Consider the following 19,530-nt stretch of genomic DNA (forward strand, 5'->3'; position numbering starts at 1 on the left):
TCTGCTGTCCTGGACAGTTACTGGGATAGCTTCTTGACTTAGCTAGGAGCTAAATGGCATCTTAAACCTAGGTTATGGGCACAACAACAGAATGTCTAGGCACGCTTTTCTTTACAAGAAGACTACAAAGCTGAAAATAAATGAACTGCAGCTAAAATATTATGTTAATTTTTCACATGGTCTAGTCCTTCCCTTCCCACCCTCCTAATATTCTTAAGAGGGTCTCTTCTGCAGTCTTAGGAGAGTAGCTGGAAGTGGGGAGGCAGTAAAAGGTCCTCCTTTCCTTCCACTCTGCAGTTTTAATCTGAAATCTTAGGTGCAGTACTGCGCCCAGAGCTCAGAAACTGCTCACGCTAATGAAATTTCCTGTTGCGAAATGTGCATGGAACAATGGGAGTTTCTAACGCTGCTTAAATATCCACAGTCTGGTCCCCCTTCAGGTCCTGCGTGGGTTGGAACCACATAATCTACCCTTTAGGTTGGGGCATCTACCCTTGCAGGCCTGAGTGGCTTTCCTCCCCTACAGCTCTTCTTCCTTCCTGACTCATTTTTATATGGGCTACTTTGGCTTATAGAATTTCAGCAATACAGTGGTACCTCTGGTTATGTACTTAATTCGTTCCGGAGGTCCGTTCTTAACCTGAAACTGTTCTTAACCTGAAGCACCACTTTAGCTAATGGGGCCTCCTGCTGCCGCTGCGCTGCCGGAGCACGATTTCTGTTCTCATCCTGAAGCAAAGTTCTTAACCTGAATCACTATTTCTGGGTTAGCAGAGTCTGTAACCTGAAGCATATGTAACCTGAAGCGTATGTAACCCGAGCTACCACTGTACCTTGTTTCCATTCTCAGCCAGTCATTCTCCCCTCCCAGCCCCTTACCTTCTGCCTACTTGCTTCTCTGCAGTTGAAACCATAAGCCAGCCAAGGTGCAAATCCCTCCCTCCCTCTTCCAGCTATCTGGGTGACATGCCACTAACCAAAGAGAGGAAGAGGAGAAATCCATTCACATTCCTCTGATGTCCATAAGGGGTGGCAGGTGACCTTGAGCCCCCATCCTCCAATTCTTACTCTCTCCCTGTTCAGAGCCAGCTTGGGGAAAGCCTCCCATTCTGCTTTGTCCCCAGAGCCATCTGCCTCCAGCTGCCACTAGGCACAGCTATGCCCGGTTCATCTTTGACTTGCATCTAAAGCTGCTTCTCCACAAGTTGCTACAGCAGGAGCTTTGGCTGCCTCAGTCACCATCTAACCCTGTCACCCACAAGAAGCAGGGGGCGGGCAAAGGAGTTTGAAAGCAGGGGTGGGTGATCCAGCCATCCTTCCTCTGCACCCAGCAGACAGGTACAGAGGGCCTTGAGTGCACCAGCCAGTATGGCATTTGCCAGATCGACAGTCAGGGCCTGCATAGCCCTTTTGCATTATGAAGCCCACACAGGGTTGAGAATCCTGTTTTTGACCTTGTAAAGTTTCATCTTGCGCTACCTTGGGAATGAGCTGAAATCTGCACTGATCAGTGTACTGATCCTCTGGATGCCCTGAATAGCATAGTCAGTGTGGATGCTGTTTCTGGCCAGCACAATCACTTAATAATGTAGATTACTCTCTTTGTCACAGGACAAAACAAAGAAATGAAGCTGTGGATGCAATTCTGAACTGAGCTGCTTTCTCCACTCCTGCATTCAATAGGGCATTTTATTCCACTGCAATAGTCAGTTGCTTCATTCAGCAGAGTTTTGTCCTACAAACAGTGCCTTCAGAGACTTCTTCATGCTATAATACTTGAAACAAGATTATCCGGAGTTTCCTTTAGACAAAAGTACATCTACAAAGTTGTAATCCAAATTTATTCCAGTTTTATAGTTCAAGAAGCCCAGAATCAGAGCTGTCCACATTGTTGTGTGGAATCTTGCCACTTCCCTTTTGCAATATCCCAGTATTTTTTCTCTTTGGCATGTGAAAATTCACAGCTGGGTTAATAGTAATCAAGGTGGCACAAGGCAATCAAGTGTGTTTGTTTCCTGACAGGTGATAAATCTGTTGAGGAGTTCATCATTAAAATACTTGTAGTCCCATTGTGTCCCTGTTATATCCAGCAACTGAGCTGCAGATCATTTGTAAATGACCAGTGGAGAATAGGGAATATGATAAATGGCATGAATCAGCCAAAGACAAATTATACCAGTCTAGCCTAATTTCCTCCTTTGATAGGAAACTGGCATAGCAGACTATGGAGATGTAGTGTATATAATATACCTTGACTTTAAGGCCTTGGATACTGTTAAACGGGTGAGTGAGGTAAGTGTTGGCTCCAGAGCCATTAGCTGAATGATCATAGAGTATGTGTATTAATGGGCTGCCATCAAGATGAAGTACAGTGAGATACAATTTTAATGGGTTAGATAGTTGGGCACTAGACATGTGGATGATGATGGTAGCTTTGAATTTCATATGCTACAACAATAGCTTTCTCCACTGGAAAAAGGGAGCATGGAAAGAATACCCTTGTGAAGGTAATTTTAGAAGCAAGATATTATCCACTGTGTACTTCTGAAAAAGAAAAAATGAAATGGCAACCAAGATACATTATCTGATAAGATACCACTTCCCTCTCAAAAGAGCTCTGTGGTCACGATGATTTCCATTTGCCAATTGATACTTGAAATATGAGAAAATGATTTCACCAGAGTTACCCAGCATCAGGGAGTTGAATCTCAGCATGGGCTGTTGGACCCAAATGTCTTCTAGCATTCACTTTCTCTGCTGCTAAAGCTGTTTGAAGAAAAGCACCTATAAAGTTGCTTTCTATAAGTAACTGATAGAAAGGATTTGAAAAAAAAGTTAGAAGCTAATGCTTCTATAAAATGTTTCTAATATTGTTGTGCCCTGGGCAATAACTTTAGATTGAGATATTCCTTTTTCTTTAATTCCTCCAAGTGACAGCCTTGACACTGAAATAATGACAGCTGGGTACTGCATCTCCACTTGTTCAATGGGACAACATCACATCAATAGCAACCCTCATGTCGTACTGGTTTGGGAGGCACTGATTTTGCTCTCCAGCAGCCACAGTTGTTATATGTACGGATATCAGGCCAGGGACACATGCTTGGGTTGGAGACTAAACTGGGCTTATAGAGTGAAGCAGTAGTGCAAACAGAGGATGGTTAGAATGGATGGATGTGAGGTATATCACCTGAGGCAAGCCACAAAATGGCACTCCCCTGCAAGGAAGGCGGGGTGAGTGAAGATCTACATCAGGAACAAGGGTGGTAGGAGACCATCAGCGCCTCCTATTTGCCAAGGGGCCACAGCTGAAGTGGCATGGAGGCGAATGCTAAGGATAAGGCAGATCCAACCTTCTAGGAGCTCACCACAGTTGTTGCTGCTGCTGCATTGGCAGGAGTAGGCGATGCATTCCTTGGAGGCCGGATCTGCTGTCCCTGTGGATCCTGCTACCTGAGGTGGCCACTCACTTTGCCTCATGGTTGGGCTAGCCCTGTGCCTGGGTTTGTGTCAGATGTGTAGTCCTGAGGCGTGTACTATTTTTCAATGACTGCCACCATAACAGTCACTGCATAAGGTGCTGTGATTTCTAGCTGGTTCTGGTCTTTCACCTCAGGCGAGCTTCTGTGGCATTCATTTCAGAATGGACTTACTGCTTACCAGTGGTGGAGCTTCATGCTCTGGCACCGGGGGGGCAGAGAGCAGGTGGGGGCAGGGCTGGTGCACGTCCCAGGGTCGGGGTGCACCGCCCGCAGGGGCATGGCGCATCCTGGGGGTGTGGCGTGGTGTGCCGCCAGCAGAGGCGTTGTGCCTGTCACGGGCAGAGGAGGCAGCCGCGATGACACCCTATTGGGATCACACTGCCGGGGCGGTGCGCTTCCCCCACACTCCTCTTCCTCCGCCAGTGCTGCTCACTAGTAACTGGGTGACCATTTTTAGGACTGTGGCTGATACCCAACAAAGTCTTCCTGAAGATTCTTAAGTCCGTGGCTTTCAGTGGGTCTACTTCAAGTACGACATTGTTGAATTCTCATCCAGTGTGTTCTTTTCAACTGTGTGTTTCTTGGGCATGTACTAAGACACATGGCTTTCTGGCTTGTATTGCATTCCTGGCCTGTGTGTTCATACCCTTTTCTACTACTTGTTGTGACTTGATGGACTTGTGTTCTCTGCTTTGAAGGAGTGGGATGCTGTTCAATTGATTGGTCAAATGTAATCAGAAGCATTAAAAAGTGCTTGATTAATTGATTGGTCAACTTTTCAAGATGTCATATTTGTAGACATGAAACAAAAAGAGAGTGTCAAGGTAATTACAGTAACCTCCTCATATGAAACAATATGTCTAAATTCTAAATTATTGTATTCAGTTATTATTTATAAAATTTGATACTGTTTGTAAATATGTAACTGTCAGGGAACTGCCATCGGAGCTGGAAGCGGAGGGAAGGCTCCAAAGGGATGGCGGAGAGGGTCCCAGTAGGGAGAGAGGGAGCCCGTCTGCTGGGGAAGGAAATCAGCGTAACACCAGTAGAGAAGGGGGGCAGATGGGGGAATCGGAGAGGAGGCTCCAAGACTCCTCGCCGGAGACCAGTGGAGAGAGTACGGGTACTCCATTGCCCACACCCTCCCTGCGCAGAAGACTTCCGCGCAGGGAGAGTAGGAGGAGACTTGGCGTCAAGGAACTTTTGTGCTGGAAGAAGTTTAAGAAACGCCCACTGACGGATCCTGCCAGCGACTGAGACAGTCACGATGCTGGAGGCTGTTCAGTCAGAAAGGGTTAACCAGGTAACCTAGCCAGGAGTGGCGGCAACTTACGTACGAGCAACCCCTAAACCCATTACAGTAACTATTTGAGCTAACCCCGGGTCTTGAAATACATTCTGCTGTACAGTGGACCCTCCGGATACAAATGTAATCCCTTTCCGGGGGTCCGTGCAAACCCCGAAAATTTTGTAAGAAGAGGTGCCGCTTCTGCGCATGGCGCAATAGAGCCCTTCTGCACATGTGCGCGTGGCGAAACCCAGAAGTATACACTTCTAGGTTTGCCGCGTTCGCAAACCGAAAATTATGTTACCCGAAGGTAATGGAACCCGAGGGTCCACTGCATTTACTACATCAACAGTATTCAAGAGATGGAAGAGCCACGTTGGCTTTCACTTCAAATCACAGGATTGATTAAAGCAGTTACAGATTTTGTTCCAATTGAAATTAAGCACACACAGTAACTATAAAATACAGAAGTTAGTTGCTGTTATTGCTATAGTATGTAGGTTGATTGTCATTGCCCAGATTCTGTTGCATTAGTGCATATTGGGATGTGCTGCTAAAATAAATACTATTTCTCATCCTGCATCCAGTGAATGCTCTTTTTATATTGCATCTGTCTTCTCCCTTAGTCTTATGTCATCCTCATAAATCCCAACCAGAAATGAAAAGGCTCCTCAGAAACAGAGTAGTCTGAAGTCATTAATGGTAAGGGTGCGGGGGGATAGAATGCTAACTGTATGGAAGACAAAAAAATTGAGAAGCACTCTGTGATGTTATCAATATCTCATGTGTTTGGTAAAAATGAATATGCTTTATGCAATGCTTATAGTCCGGAAAAGCTGTTGAAAACATGTAATAAAAAAACTTAAGCTCTTATTTTTGAGCTAACACTAATTACTGCTTATACATGCTTATGTTCTTCATTCATTATAAGAAACTGTACCAATCAGAGGATAACTGAGCTTCAAGCACTTACACACATACATTATGATTTTTTTTTTCAACTTAAGAGAAAAGAAAGCAACTCTAGGTCATAAAAATCTTTTCTCTTAAATGCTAATGAAATTTCTCCATTCTCTCCATTAGCAGATCCCTCTTATTGGTAATTTGTATCCTTTTCTTTTGTTCCCATTTATAATGAATGCTGGGCACAGAAAGAACCTGGGCTTTGAGAATGCTTTCACTTTTGTCTTCTCTTCCAAAGCTACACAGGATCAAAAGGACATAAATTGGCACCCAAGTACACAGAATGACTCTTGCTTTTTTAATTATGTAGCTTTTAAAAAAATTAATGTATTTTGGTAGGCAAATAGATTCAAATTCTGAAACATCAAAACACCAACTGAGAAGGCCTCTTTGCATTTCCTCTGGTCATAAATATTTTGCAGCTTAATGTGCCAGAGTGTTATGCCTTGTCAAAGTCTCCCTGTTGTAAACCTAGATTGTCCTGTTGCATGACGCCTTCCACTTCAATTTCCAAACTAGAAGAAAGGTGTGTATTTCTTCCTCTTTTCCTTTGTGTTGCCTTCTGCATATTTCAATGGTCCATGAAGCTGGTTTTTGTTGTTGTTGTTTAAAAACCTGTTTAGTTCTCTTTTTCTTTCTTTATTCCTAGCCCCAAAGATCCTAATTTCTCACATGTCAGGATTGATTGTTTGCATGTGCAGCCACCCCATTCAAGTATTGCAGCATCCAGGCCCCCCCCCCCCACCGCCCAGTCCTGCAGCCGTGAGTCAATTGGTTCAGACAGAGCCTCTTCCAAAACTAGCTCTTAATGTGTCACAAGTGCCTTTTAAAGAAGCATAGAAGGGTACTATGGGCAAAGGCAGCTGAGCTGTTTGCTCTGATTTCAGATGTATTACAGCTACTTTGTTCAAAAACTCAGCTCTGCCTTATACCATTTTCAGCTGGCCTTTCTCATACCTGCTTCTACATTTGTTCCCTTTCTCTGTGATAAGTTTATGTGTTTAATTTAAATTCAGCATATAATAAAGTTAGTCTTTTGAGCCCAACTGTAATAATTTGATGAACAATAAGCAAGAAAGTGAAAACGTTCAGACAAAAGTTTCTTTTCATTATTAATTGCTGCCCTCATTTTTATTGAGACGACGAGTTAGTGAGTGTGTATGTGTGTGTCTATGAAGGGAGAGAGTGATTTGTGTCTGTGAAGGTTAGAAGAGGCTGACTGTGCTGGAACTGACTGCAGTGCCTTTTTGATTATTCATGGACAGTAATAGAAGGCACTTAAAAAGAACAATGAAATTGCTTATTTTTTGTGATGGGCCATCTGTTGAATTGTTTTGTGCAACAATTGCACAATAGTATCTATGTCATATCATTCTATTTTCAACAGCAGCTGATTATGTATACTTGGCTACTTGTCCTTTTTTCCAAAAGTTCCATGACCATTTAAAGTCACCTTTGTGATCCTTTGCTGGAAAGGTAATAGAAGTGTAAAGCAGCTGGTGTGTATTTTCTTCCTTGATCTTCTGAGGGTTGTGTGTGTGTGTTGGTCCAAATTAATGAGGCCTCTTAAATGTTTGGATCTATTTTTCTGTGTTTCCCACCTGTAGTTTTAGAATGGAAGTTAACACAGAATTGTTCCAGCAGTTTGTTAAAAAATGATGGGGCTCTGTAATAAAGAACCGACATATTGTTGCACATTCACTGCTTATTAATTATTCCCTCCTTTTCTGCTGCAAGTGGTAATTAGAATCTTCTGTCATTTAACCAACAAGCCTCTTTTGTGACTACAAAAACCAGTTGCAGATCAGTTAATGGAGCAAGTCAAAATCAGCCTCTCATGATGGCGGTGTTGTCTTCCGCAGGTCACAGACATTGCTGATGCCATGATTCTCAAGCAGCTCTTTGAAAACCTGTTCCAAAATGGTGTTGTTGTGGTAGCAACATCCAACAGGCCACCAGAAGGTAAAACCAAACAAAATGTTGCTATTGGCGTTTTCACTGGAAAGGAATAGATGCCTTTATAAGGTAGCATTACATGTATTCATTTTCTAATTAAGATTAATCTCTTGTGTTGTTTCTATTGTAATTTTTTAAGGTTCTATGCTGTGCCCTAAATGGCACACTTCCTTGGCTTCTGTTCAAATATATGGAAGTGAGGAATATAGTCATGCTAAGGAAACTGCATGGTGTATAGGGGGTAGGAACTCTGAGCAGGAGAGTTGCAGTCATGAACTTCTGTGAACAAAACTCTTCTTATGTGAATGGAAGTGTCTTCAGTTCATGGAACAATTGTTGTAGCACTGAAAAGCCAATGGTCCTTTCAGGCTAGAAGATGGAAAGTGGAAGGAAGAAAATGGTTTGGAGAAAGGGTGATCAGCACTATACATTTATGACTGCCCCCGGGTAATTATTTATAGGATTGGTAATATTGCTGATCATCAGGGAGAATGAGCTGAGAAAAATGGATGCTTACATAAATGTGATGTAGTATTCAGAGCGTCAGACTAGATCCAAGGACAATGGGTTCAAATCTCCATGTAAGCCATGAAGCTCAGAATGGCCATGGACCAGTCATTTTTTTCTCTGCCTAACCTGCCTCACAGGGTGGTGAGTGGGGGAGAACAATGTACATTGTCCTGAGCTCTGTGAAGAAAGACAAGGATAAACATACAATGTAATAATAAATGCATGATAAAATAGACAAATGATAGTGATCTATTCTCTGACATAAGGCCCAAGATTAATGAGACCTACTCTAAAACAATCAGGTGTACCTGTAGCAAGAAATGTAATAAATAATTGGAATAACAAACTAAGAAAATGACTGGCTGCTACAAGAAAGAACATGAAAATCTTTAAAGTTTTTCAATAAATGTTGAATGAAATTGCAAATTAATGTGGAAACATGTTTAATAAACTTAAAACTGAAAATGAAACTTCACATATCTATGTTGCTAAGTAAACATCTAAAAGGAACAAAAGCTTTTCTTTATTCACTTTATATTTTGATTGTTTCTTAAAAACTAGTAAGGAACAAAAAAAATCTACCAGCTGTACTATTACAGAGACATAATCTGTAGTCAGCCATTTGTGTGTGAAAGAAGTGGTTTATGGTAAGTACTGCAAATATGATATTGCAGTTAAAAACTGCATATTTACTCAGTGCTGTTATTTTCTGCAATCTAGTGTAGTTATGTTTGTTTCTCAAGAATTTCTGAAAAACATACATGTATTTACTAATACTACCATTGCTGGTTCCGTATGGATAATATGGTAAGATCCTTAGTAGACTTTCACAGACTTCATTCAATACTTAAATGAAAGAGCAGGTTCAGCTGGCGTCTCACATCAATAAATGACTGGTGAGGAAGTGCTCTCCATGGCCTGTTACCAGATACTCAACACTGCAATACAAGTGAACAGAGTAGGAACTGGGAATAGAAATAAAATGACTCTCCCTAATAAACAGAAGTTGGGTCTCTGGCCGGTGTCTACCCAGATAGTGATAAGAAGCATGGAGATCTAGCAATTCATGACTTCCTATCTTCAAACAGTATCCTGTCCATCAGCTAATTGTTTGGAATAAATCACCTAGAGATGAGTTTTTGACTGACAGCTTTATGGTTTCCTCTGGGAGCCAGCTCCCTCCAAGGTTACTGGAAAGGTCTGATAGCCTCCATTAGTTATGTTTTGCCTGTTTCAAGTTGAATAGTTTATTACACTTTCTAGTTTGCTCCATCTCAGAATCGTGGAAATATATCAGTAAGCTAATCCAGTTTTTTAAAATACATAATTTTTAAAACCCAGAAGACATATCCCATGGTAACCTTGCCTGCTGTATTACTGGTTTATGCATAGTTTTCAAAAATGAGTACAAAAAGGGGGAGGTGATTGGCCACATTTCTATGAATGAAGTTCAGATGTTAGGTGTTTTATGTCTTCAGAAGAAAGGATTTATGATTTTGGGGCAGCCACTGAAAACAGCGCTTTGTGTACCCTTGATGAGCAGATTCTATATTCAAAGAACATCTTTATTGGGTGTAGAAGTTGTGAAGGGGTTCTGAAAGAGGATATGTTCTCTTGATTGAATCTGTACTGCGAAGAGTTCTAAACACCTACACACCAAATTATGCTCACAAGTCGTAGGAAGTCAGGCTAGGAGGCTCACTGGCATGATGAGCTTCCACAGACTGCCTCTGGCTAGAGGCATAATATTAATTTCTGTGCCAGCTAAAATTTCTGTATATCAGCAAATGCAACAATACATAAGTTGCATTATAGTAAGTCTAGCTCTGATGCTACAAGGGCATGATTTAGGCAGCCTGAAAAAAGGAGCCAGCCTCACCAAATGGCATTGGTGAAAAATTATTTGTGGACGGGGACTTCCGGGTTAGCGCGATCGACTAATGGCGGATTCCCTCCGAGCTCCGGAGGGAATCGGCTCTGCTGGAGACGGGTCTTACCGCGACGGCGACGCGGAGACCCTCAGAAACCGCAGGCGCGGAAGCCTGCGGACTTGGTGACTCGGTGGGCACCTTAAGCGCCCCCTCCGACCCACGAAGAGCCTTTTTAAAGGCTTCGGAGAGGGTACGGAGAGTGGCGTGGTGCTGGGAGTAGACCACTACTTCAGTGGAGCGAAGCCGTGTGCCATGGTCGGAGAGCGCTGACTTTTTTCCCTAAATTTGGACCTGAAAAGAAACAACCCGTGAGTAGAACGGAATTTGGACTTTAAAATGTTTACCTTTGAATTCGGTACAACCGGGGGATGTGTTAAAGGGAAGTCCGCACCCCCCCCACAAACGATCTAAAGCAAGAACAGGAGAACTAAGGTGGAGAGTCTACCCTTCTCGGCGCAAGCTAAAGGATATTAATTTCCACGATTTGATAAAAGAAGTTTTGAGCTGGAGTGTGAGAGCGGAACGTTAGAAGTTTTTTTTTTTTTTTTTATGTGCAACCCCCCCTCCCGGACCCGGGAGCGTCCTGTGTCTGAGTCTGTTGAAGAGCAATAAGGAGTTTGACAGCTGTCAAAGCTGTCAAACGGGTAGTTTAAAGTTAAAAAGTTTGTTACTTAAGATCTCTCTGGACTAAATGTGTTATAATTGAATTAAAGTTGTTGGAAACAAAGAAACAAACAACGAGGTAAAGGACTGTTGGAAAAAGACTACTAAGTAACCAGAATCCCTCTAGGGGGAATTCTGAGACATTACAATGGCTGCAGATGGAAAATTACTAGCTGAGATAGAAAGAATGTTTTTCCTCGTGGGAATTTTACAGGAGCAGAGTCTGGCTATGAACAAACAACTCACGACCTTGACTTCTGGAACAAGTAGCTCTGCTGAATGCACTAAGGATTTGAATGAGAAAAAATCTGCAGCTGAATTAGAAGAGATATCTCAAGAATTGGAGGAGAGCAAGCAAGGAATGGAGAAAGCACAGATGGAAAGTACCAACCAGAAGCCTACACCAGTGGACTATAAGGAAGAAGACCCTTGGATTACATGGATTACAAATCTGCGAAAGATGCGAAAGATGAAGGAGGAGGCCCCTGGAGTATTTGAAATACAGGAACTTAAAAGAAAGAAGAAATATGAATGGGGCCTCCACTCTGAATATGAAGGATTGGTGGAACTTTTGCAGCAGCTGTTACCAAGTATTCTTGTGGGAAGAAAACCTGGTTTGATTGGGACAGAAGTCCTTCGAGACTTGACGACCAACACAAAGGACTACCAACAAAACCGGCGGAGAGGGACTGAAAGAGACTTGAAGGCCTCGGACGTGAGGAATCCAGGCTAAGAACTGTTATTGTGGACACGTATCAGGGAAGGGACGGAAACCGGGGTTGGGAGGGAGGGGAAAATAGAATTTTAAAAACGTTTATGATTTTTGGGTTTAGCTAATATGATCCATATTTAATATAAAATGGGAAATCGATGGAAGGGAACGTGGGTCCACCTTAGGAAAGAATTTAATTTTTTTTTATAAGAGATGTAATATTAATATGGTAAGGAGGAGAAATAACAACTTGCTGATTTAATTATGGGAATTGGGATGTAGGAAGGGGGGGTGGGGGGAAGTCAAGGAACAAGGTTAAGAAAGTAAGGTTTTGAAATTATACATGTTTTTGTCTGTGTCTTTTTTGTGTGTGGGATGTCTTTATAAAATGTGAAAATCCAATAAAAATTTTATAAAAAAAAAAAAAGAAAAATTATTTGTGGACACTGCCAGCAACACTCTTGAGTGAACAGGAAAGACTGAATGAACCCCATGGGATGGTAGGAGTTCTTGTCTCCTAAGAAGAACCATACAGTGGTGATCTCACAGATATTTGTCCAGAACCCCATCATTAATATTGTAATGCAATGATGGGAAACTTTGTTCAGTTCAATGGCCACAATTCCCTGTAGCGGCCACGTATCAGTGGTGGGTGTGGCTAGAAACACCACTTGCCATCCTTCATCCAGGCAAGCAATAACTGTCATCATAATTCAAAGACACTTTCAAGCTAGTTAAGATTACTAGAAGAAAGGACATAGAAGGACCAATGAGGGGTTCAACCTTGGGCAGAATCATGGGGACCAGATGAAGACACTGGAGGGTTTCATTTGGCCCCTGGGCCTGAGGTTTCTTACTCCTGCCTTAATTATAATGCTGAAGCTCATTAAAAAATGCCATAGCACCTGCACAGTCCTGTTGCTATTTAGGCAGGTATCTCCAGACAGCAGTTTTGTTGCTCCAAATAAGCATTATAACACATCCAAAGGGAATGTGTGTGCTGTCTTGGGCAAATGCATTTTTACAAACCTTTCCTCTGAGATACCTTCACACTTGCTGCAGAAGACCAACTTTGCTGACTGCCCTCCTTGCATTGGATCCTATCAGCTTTGCTGGCTAGTGGATTATCACTCTGAGAATCCACAGTGTGGGTCGGGCATGCATTGACACAGTGCTTCCAGTTCCTGCAGCTGGCAATCGTTTGATTAAATGTAAAGCTGATGATTCCTCCAAGAGGCCCAAAGTGTGCTACACATTATATTATTTCAGTGGAATGTGGGCAAAATAAGTTTGCATTATCCTGAAAGCTCAGCTTTCTCTGCAGCAGAGCAGTTTTGTTGGAGTGCTGTTATCAGCAGATTACTTGCAGACAAAACCATTCTTTCTCCTCCCCTACTCCTCAGTTTTGATGTGATCCATGCATTTTGCCAAATGAGTTAGAATCATATGCTGAGATGTTCTGGGTCAGTTTCAGTTATTTATGTGTGTCCAATCTTCCTGAATCACAGATACTATAAAATACAACAAATGACAATACATCTATTATATCATAAATGCATTTGCTTGGGACAGTGAACTCCATTGTTTTAAATGGAACTTACTGTCAAGTACGGTATGTTTTTTTTATTATTTATTTATTTATTTATTTATTCCCTGTCTTTTCCCCTGATGGGACTTAAGGCAGCTTGCAGATAAAAACAAGAACAGCTAAAACATAGAAAATAACATCCATTAAAAACAATTAAGCACTGATAGTTAAAACTATATACATATTTATGATTGTTGCAAGAGTGGGCCCTTCCAGATGTATCATTATAGATGCTGTGTTCTGAAGTTTTTTGGAGCAAAACTGTAGTGGGCTGTCTACACCAGCAATCATGTGTTGCTGATTATAGCTGTTGCTTTTTTCCATCCACACCAGTGACAGAATGTGTTCAGATTGAGAAAAATTCTGTGCCTGTAATCACACTCCTTCCATTCCCTTGTTCCACTGAGCAGTAAATGTCAGAGTTATGAGCATGTGCACAGGCTACGGATAGCCCTTTCGTGTGTTTTGCCTTTTTCGGGGGGGGGGGGAGGGTATGATAAATTGTACAAAACTCATGCATGCATGCATGCATACATACATGTTTTCACATGTTTTATCATAGATTCAAATCAAATTTTCTGGGGATGTTCTATTTCCTCCCATTTTTCTTATTTAGAGTGTAATGCAGCCAAATTTATTTTTTTAATGATGTTTTTTGTCTCTTATACATTAGAGTTTAAGTATATTTTAAAAAGCAGATACTGAAATGTTAATCACTGTATTGTGTAGCTTTACTGTTTATGATTTATAAAGTTAACCTCTCCAAAGCAATGAGATACATTTAAGCTATGTGGTTAATTTAATTAAGTAAAAAGAATATATTAATTACTTTTAAATACAGTTTAATTAAAAAAAAAAAACATTGCAGCCAAAGATTTAAATTTAAATTATTTTCTTTTTTCCTTACTTATTTCTTGATTTGGTAGAACAGAGGTAGAGAGCCTGTGTTAGGGTTCCCATATTTCAAACAGTGGGGAAATGTTTTTTGGCCAAAGTTGTTGAACTTTTGGGGGATAAAAAAATGCTGGATTTCCCTGGACACTGCCCAGTTTCTGCCTGGACACTGCTGCCGACTTCAGTATTCTGGATATTGGGAAAATCCAGGTGTATGACAATCCTAGCTGTGTTGAACTCAACCGTACTGTTCAAATCTAATTCCCATTGGCACAGCCCAACATAGCTGATGGGAATTTAGTCCACAATGCTAGGAAGACCAAAGGTTCCTTCTCCCTAATGTAGGACTTGTATTTGTAAGTAAGACCAAAAGACAATCCTGTCAGATATATGTGGCGAGGATAATATCCATGTGTTCTCTTTCAGATCTCTATAAAAATGGGCTCCAAAGAGTGAACTTCGTGCCATTCATTGCTGTTCTTAAGGTAAAGGAAGATGTGCTTGATAAGGGATCTTGCTAGCCTACTGATAAGCATCTTTATTGCAAAACTGTTTTGTTCATATTTCTGGGAGGAATTTTCTTTATCCTTCTGGGATTAACTCAATTAGGGGCGGCAGAAGTTAAGATTTCATTTGTAATATTTTTGAATCTTGAGGCTCTACTTTTTCTCCAAACTGAATGACAGAGTTCAGAGCAACAACATAAGAGGAAACATTATCAGAACAGAAGGAAATTTTTACTTCTCAGCTTTTTTTCACATGTAGTATTCATGAAGATAGAAAAAATCCCAAGCCAGGTCTAGGAGAGCACTATCCATTATTACCTGTTACTATTCTACTCTTTTCAAAAATACAAATGACTACAAGGTTCATTTTTCATTTTCATTATTTATTTGTTTGTTTGTTTGTTTGTTATCTTTTTTAAATTCTTCACTACCTTTCAGAATACAATATTTCCAATGGTGGCTTACAACCTTTAAAATAATTTAAAAGCGTATAAAATATAAACATTATAATCACAGTCATAATAGCAGTAAAAACATTTCAGATCAATACATTATAGTAATCACCCATGCCAGATACCAAAATCAATATTTTTAAAAAATGAAATTGCTATTGTGTCATGGGTTTCACAAATTCAGGTTTCCCAGCTTTTAGGTACAAAGAGAAAGGGAAAATGTATTAGCATTTGGATTTATATCTCAATCTTACACGAAGAAGGGCTCATTGATGCATGGTTTGTCTGTGGGTTACCAACTACTTCCTAATTTTTTATGGGAGTCAATACAAACTAAATTTGTACTCCTGGAGATTGCACTGCAACTGCACTTGGTTCTTGCAGCCGTTTTCTGATTGCTTAAATCCTTTTTCGATAACCTAGAATTTCATTACTTTGATCAACATTTTAATTGTATAGGGAAGGGTTCTTTTTCATTTTATTAGTCTATAAACGTCTAAATACACATATTTCAGAAGCAAGTCCCATTGATATTAATAGGACTTACTCTCAGGTAAGTGAAAATAAGACTGCAGCCTGCATCTCTCCCTTTAAACTGTCTTTTAAAAGTCTTCTATGTGGCTCCAAAATGCCAATGTAATATCAGTATGACATGAAAGAAGTGATTTTTTAAAAAATAGTGTGGAGAGCCTTCTATAGGTAGAAGCAAAGACATTCACTGTGGAAGTGATAAATCTACAAAGCCTGCTTAGATATTAAAGGTGCAATCCACAACCATTTAAGCCTGAGTTGAGTCTGGGTTATTTTACTTAGGTTTCCTCCTTCTATGAGTGGGATTCCAAGTAGCCAGCTCCTGATCCTTAGAAATCAACACAATAAACCTGATTTTATGCAAACAACTGTGTTTAGTATTGATTCTCTTATAGAACAGCCATTAGCATTTATGCAGTGATAAAACTGTATGTACATTGCCTTGGGAATAAGTCCTTTTATTTGAACTCAGTGGTACTTGCTTCTGAGTAAAGATGTATAAAACTGGACTGTTTGATTATTTCCTATTCTTCCATCGGCTTTCACCCCACTAAATAATCATATTTATTTTTTGTCAAAAAGCCACTATTAATGTTTGGAAGAAGATTCAACTTTATACTACTATTAGGTCAGGAAACTACTACCAGCAGATTCAGAGCGATCTTGTGACAGGGGGTGGGATTCTGGCACTGGTTAGGAGATATAAAATGTCTTTGATTATGTGTTCTGCCTTTGTCAAGCCACCTGTGTTAGAAGCACACAGATCTGTGAATTGACAATTTCTTTTTAAAATAAAAAAGTCATCTTGGTGATTAAATTGATTTGTCAGTTAGTTCCATTCTAATGCTGTGATAGTCCCGTAGCTTTCAGTATGCTGAATGGTTAAAACTTGCTTTTGTGGTCAGTGTCAGCACCCTGACCTCTGCTGAGCTGTCACCTGAGTCAGAATTGCTGGGATTAAGTCTTTGATATTGTGATGTCTTCACTTATCAATTGACTTTTTCATTACTGAAGACGTTAGGCCTTTTGTTTCCCTTCTTAGTAAGTACCCAAGCAAGTCTTAAATAGAAGACTCTTTCTTTCCCAACCTGTGGAAGTTGTAGGCTCTGCTTTTCTCTTTTTCCCCTGTGTTAATTAAATGGATTACTTTTGGAATTTACAATACAGTTCAGTTGTGAATCATTGTGTTTAGCATTAGAAAACAAGAGTGAGAGAAAATGAGGGGGTACACACGTGCAAGCATACACTCAGTAAATATAAGACTAGAACAGACTTTGGCTCAAATGTTCACATTGTATTTTTTTGGCTTTTAAAAATGTGATTGCATATCAGAGTTTGAGTTCAAAAGTGGTTACACTTTAATGCACAAAATTAGAACTCTAAATACTCAAAAATTCTGTTTGATCATCCAAAAACTGTCTTTTGGTAGGTATGCAAATCCATACCACACTGAATATATTTATAAGTTTTGTATCTCACAATCCAAATAAATAAATGTTTAAAAATCAGGTAAGGTTTTAAAATATATTTTGTTAAATATATTGCATTTTAAGTACAGTAAGATGACAGCTTGACAATCCTTCATTTAAATATATATTATATATATTTGTCATCTGAAAGTAAAATAATGATAGCAAACTCTTGCATTCTATTCCATTTTGATCTTAATAATAGTTTTTCTCTGTTTAAGCAAATGAACGCTTTGGTTCCAACAGCTGGTTCAAATTCTAAGTTAGATATGCAATATTGCATTGTTTGTAACGCAATTGATTTGTTTAATGTTTTCTTTGCTTGTGATGTAATGCAAAATAAGGTCTTCCTTATCTTCCTCCATCCCCCTCGCCCCAAAGGTCCGAGCCAATTAATAAGGCTTGTAAGTGCTTTGTCACAGGCTACCATGGAGGTCTGCAGAGAAGAACTTTAATCCAATAAACATTTCATTTAGATCATGAAAAGAAAGTGTGAGGAGAAGCTCCCGTAGGAGAGGGTGTTACTGGCAATTCTCTCCTTGCAGTGATATGAGGAATTTGCCAAATTAAGCAAAAGGCCTTCATATTTAACACATTAAACGTGTCAAAACTAATAATGGGAATAGTTTAATTTGGGTTGAACCTTACATTGTGAATATTCTAAAAAGCCACAACTGTTTTCTTCAAAGACTTACTGTTGAGCTGGATGGACAGGGCAAGAGGAGGTTGTGAGAAACCCAAATAGCAAATAACACTGGCCGAAAGTTGGGGTGGGGAGAGGAATAGATAATTAGGTGTAATTAGCGTGTATGAATTGTTGTCTCCCTGCCCTTGGCTTGAATAAATTTGGAAGAAAAAAACCCAAGTGGTGAAACTGCTTTGATGTAAGAGGAGTCATTGTGGCTTGGCAGCATAAAGGCAGTGTTTTATACTTCTTACATAATGGTTGTGATACAGAAAGACTGAATGGACTCTGCACCCCCCAGTCTGCTTTACAGCAAGGACTTTTGGATTCTCTTGAAACAAAATGCAGCAGAAGTTTTCAGTTGTTGGTAATGAGGTAGCAGACCTCATCAGAGATAGGCGTAAGCCATCCTTAGTCTGCTTAGATCTTAATCGTTTATTTTTATTCTGGAAATCTAGTTTCTGAAATCAACACTTTCCCTTTTCTTCTTCTTCCCTGTTTGGAGCTCTGGCAGGAGCAAAGATTCATGCCAAGGAAGGAAGTACAAATCAGATTTTGAAGTAAGAAAGCATTGTGAGCAAACTTCATATTGGATGGAACTGAGTTAAAGTAACTTAGTCATCTTTATATATTTGACCTGTTGTTGAACAACTGCTCATTTAGTCTAGCATGAAACATAGCCAGTCCTGTTCTGCTTTGCAGAAAGGCATACTGTATACCGTTTACTTACTAGAATAAGAGCTATCCTTAGTTGTGGGAGTGCATTCTTTGTAAGAGTTGTTTATACTTTTGGATATAATGCAAAGCACCTTGTCAAAGACCAAGATGTTGGTTTACATATCGCTTCTGTTTGGCGCAGTGGGTAGGGAATGATTCTCTTGAGAGACCTTGAAAAAGGAAGCCGTGTTATGCTCTTACCTTATTCCCCACTAAAACTTAATATTGTTCCCTTTGTTTAGGACGTTCTCTTGGTTATGCACCCACTAAGCTGAACTTTAAAGAACTTTATAGTTATTGCAACTCTAGTCAAACGATCTCAATCTGTTGCATAGATACAGCTACGTGGTATGCAGAAACAACTGTAAAGCATCTAATTTGAATTAAGGAACCAAATTATCAATTTTGTGTGCTGAAGCAGAGAAACTAAACTTCTTATTCCAGCTGAGGTTCTGGACAATGATACAGCTATGGAGAATGAACAGTTACTTCATATCCACAGTGTTTTAACAAACATAGGAAATAAATCAATATTAATAGAGAATAATTATCAGCCTTAAAAAATATTAAGCCCAACAAATCTGATTTAATACATACAGACTCCAGTTATGCAATGTAGCAGCAGTAGTAGCTATAGCCTTACGCACACATTTTATGCATAGTATTCTTTTCCAACTTGAGGGCCTGATCTATTCATTTTGGGTGTTAAAATGCTTTTTATCTTTTTAGATTTAGCATTTTGTATTTATTTAAAAATGTAATATTTATGTACATGCACTCTATTCTCAGTTTAGAGTTCTGTAGCTACTGGGATATGCTTGAGAAAAGGAAACTGGCATTTCATTTAACCCTTTGAGGGTTTATTATGTAGAACAAGTAGCCTTTTGTGCTTGAAGTTGTACACTCTGAAAAAAAAAGCAACACCTGAATATCTCCGGAGCTTGAATAATTATGCCCGATTGTGTTTTGCTGGTGTAGGTCACAGGAAATTCACTTAGGGTAGACTCTCTACAAAGCTAAGATATATGCAGATTTTCTGTTGTTGGATTGTGTAAAAATTATTTACTGTTAATACTTGCATAAAGGTTAGAAAGGTTGATGAAGTGATATTTAGTATTGCTTTACTATTCACTGCGTGTCAGGATGTAATTATGACTGATTCATGGAACTGTCTTAGGAACGA

At 40.0% G+C, this 19,530-nt stretch overlaps 1 protein-coding gene across 1 annotated transcript in view; it reads left to right on the forward strand.

The window, feature by feature from the left end:
• Positions 1-19,530, forward strand: part of AFG1L (AFG1 like ATPase) — a 61,138-nt gene that overhangs the window by 11,664 nt on the left and 29,944 nt on the right. Inside the window, exons 6-7 of the mRNA XM_080998827.1 lie at positions 7,596-7,695; positions 14,414-14,472. Coding sequence (XP_080854953.1) covers positions 7,596-7,695; positions 14,414-14,472 — 159 coding nt within the window. The remainder of the gene's footprint in view (positions 1-7,595; positions 7,696-14,413; positions 14,473-19,530) is intronic.

Source organism: Podarcis pityusensis (assembly GCF_964106645.2).
Source record: "Podarcis pityusensis genome assembly, chromosome: 3".
In the NCBI taxonomy this organism is placed as follows: Eukaryota; Metazoa; Chordata; class Lepidosauria; order Squamata; family Lacertidae; genus Podarcis; species Podarcis pityusensis.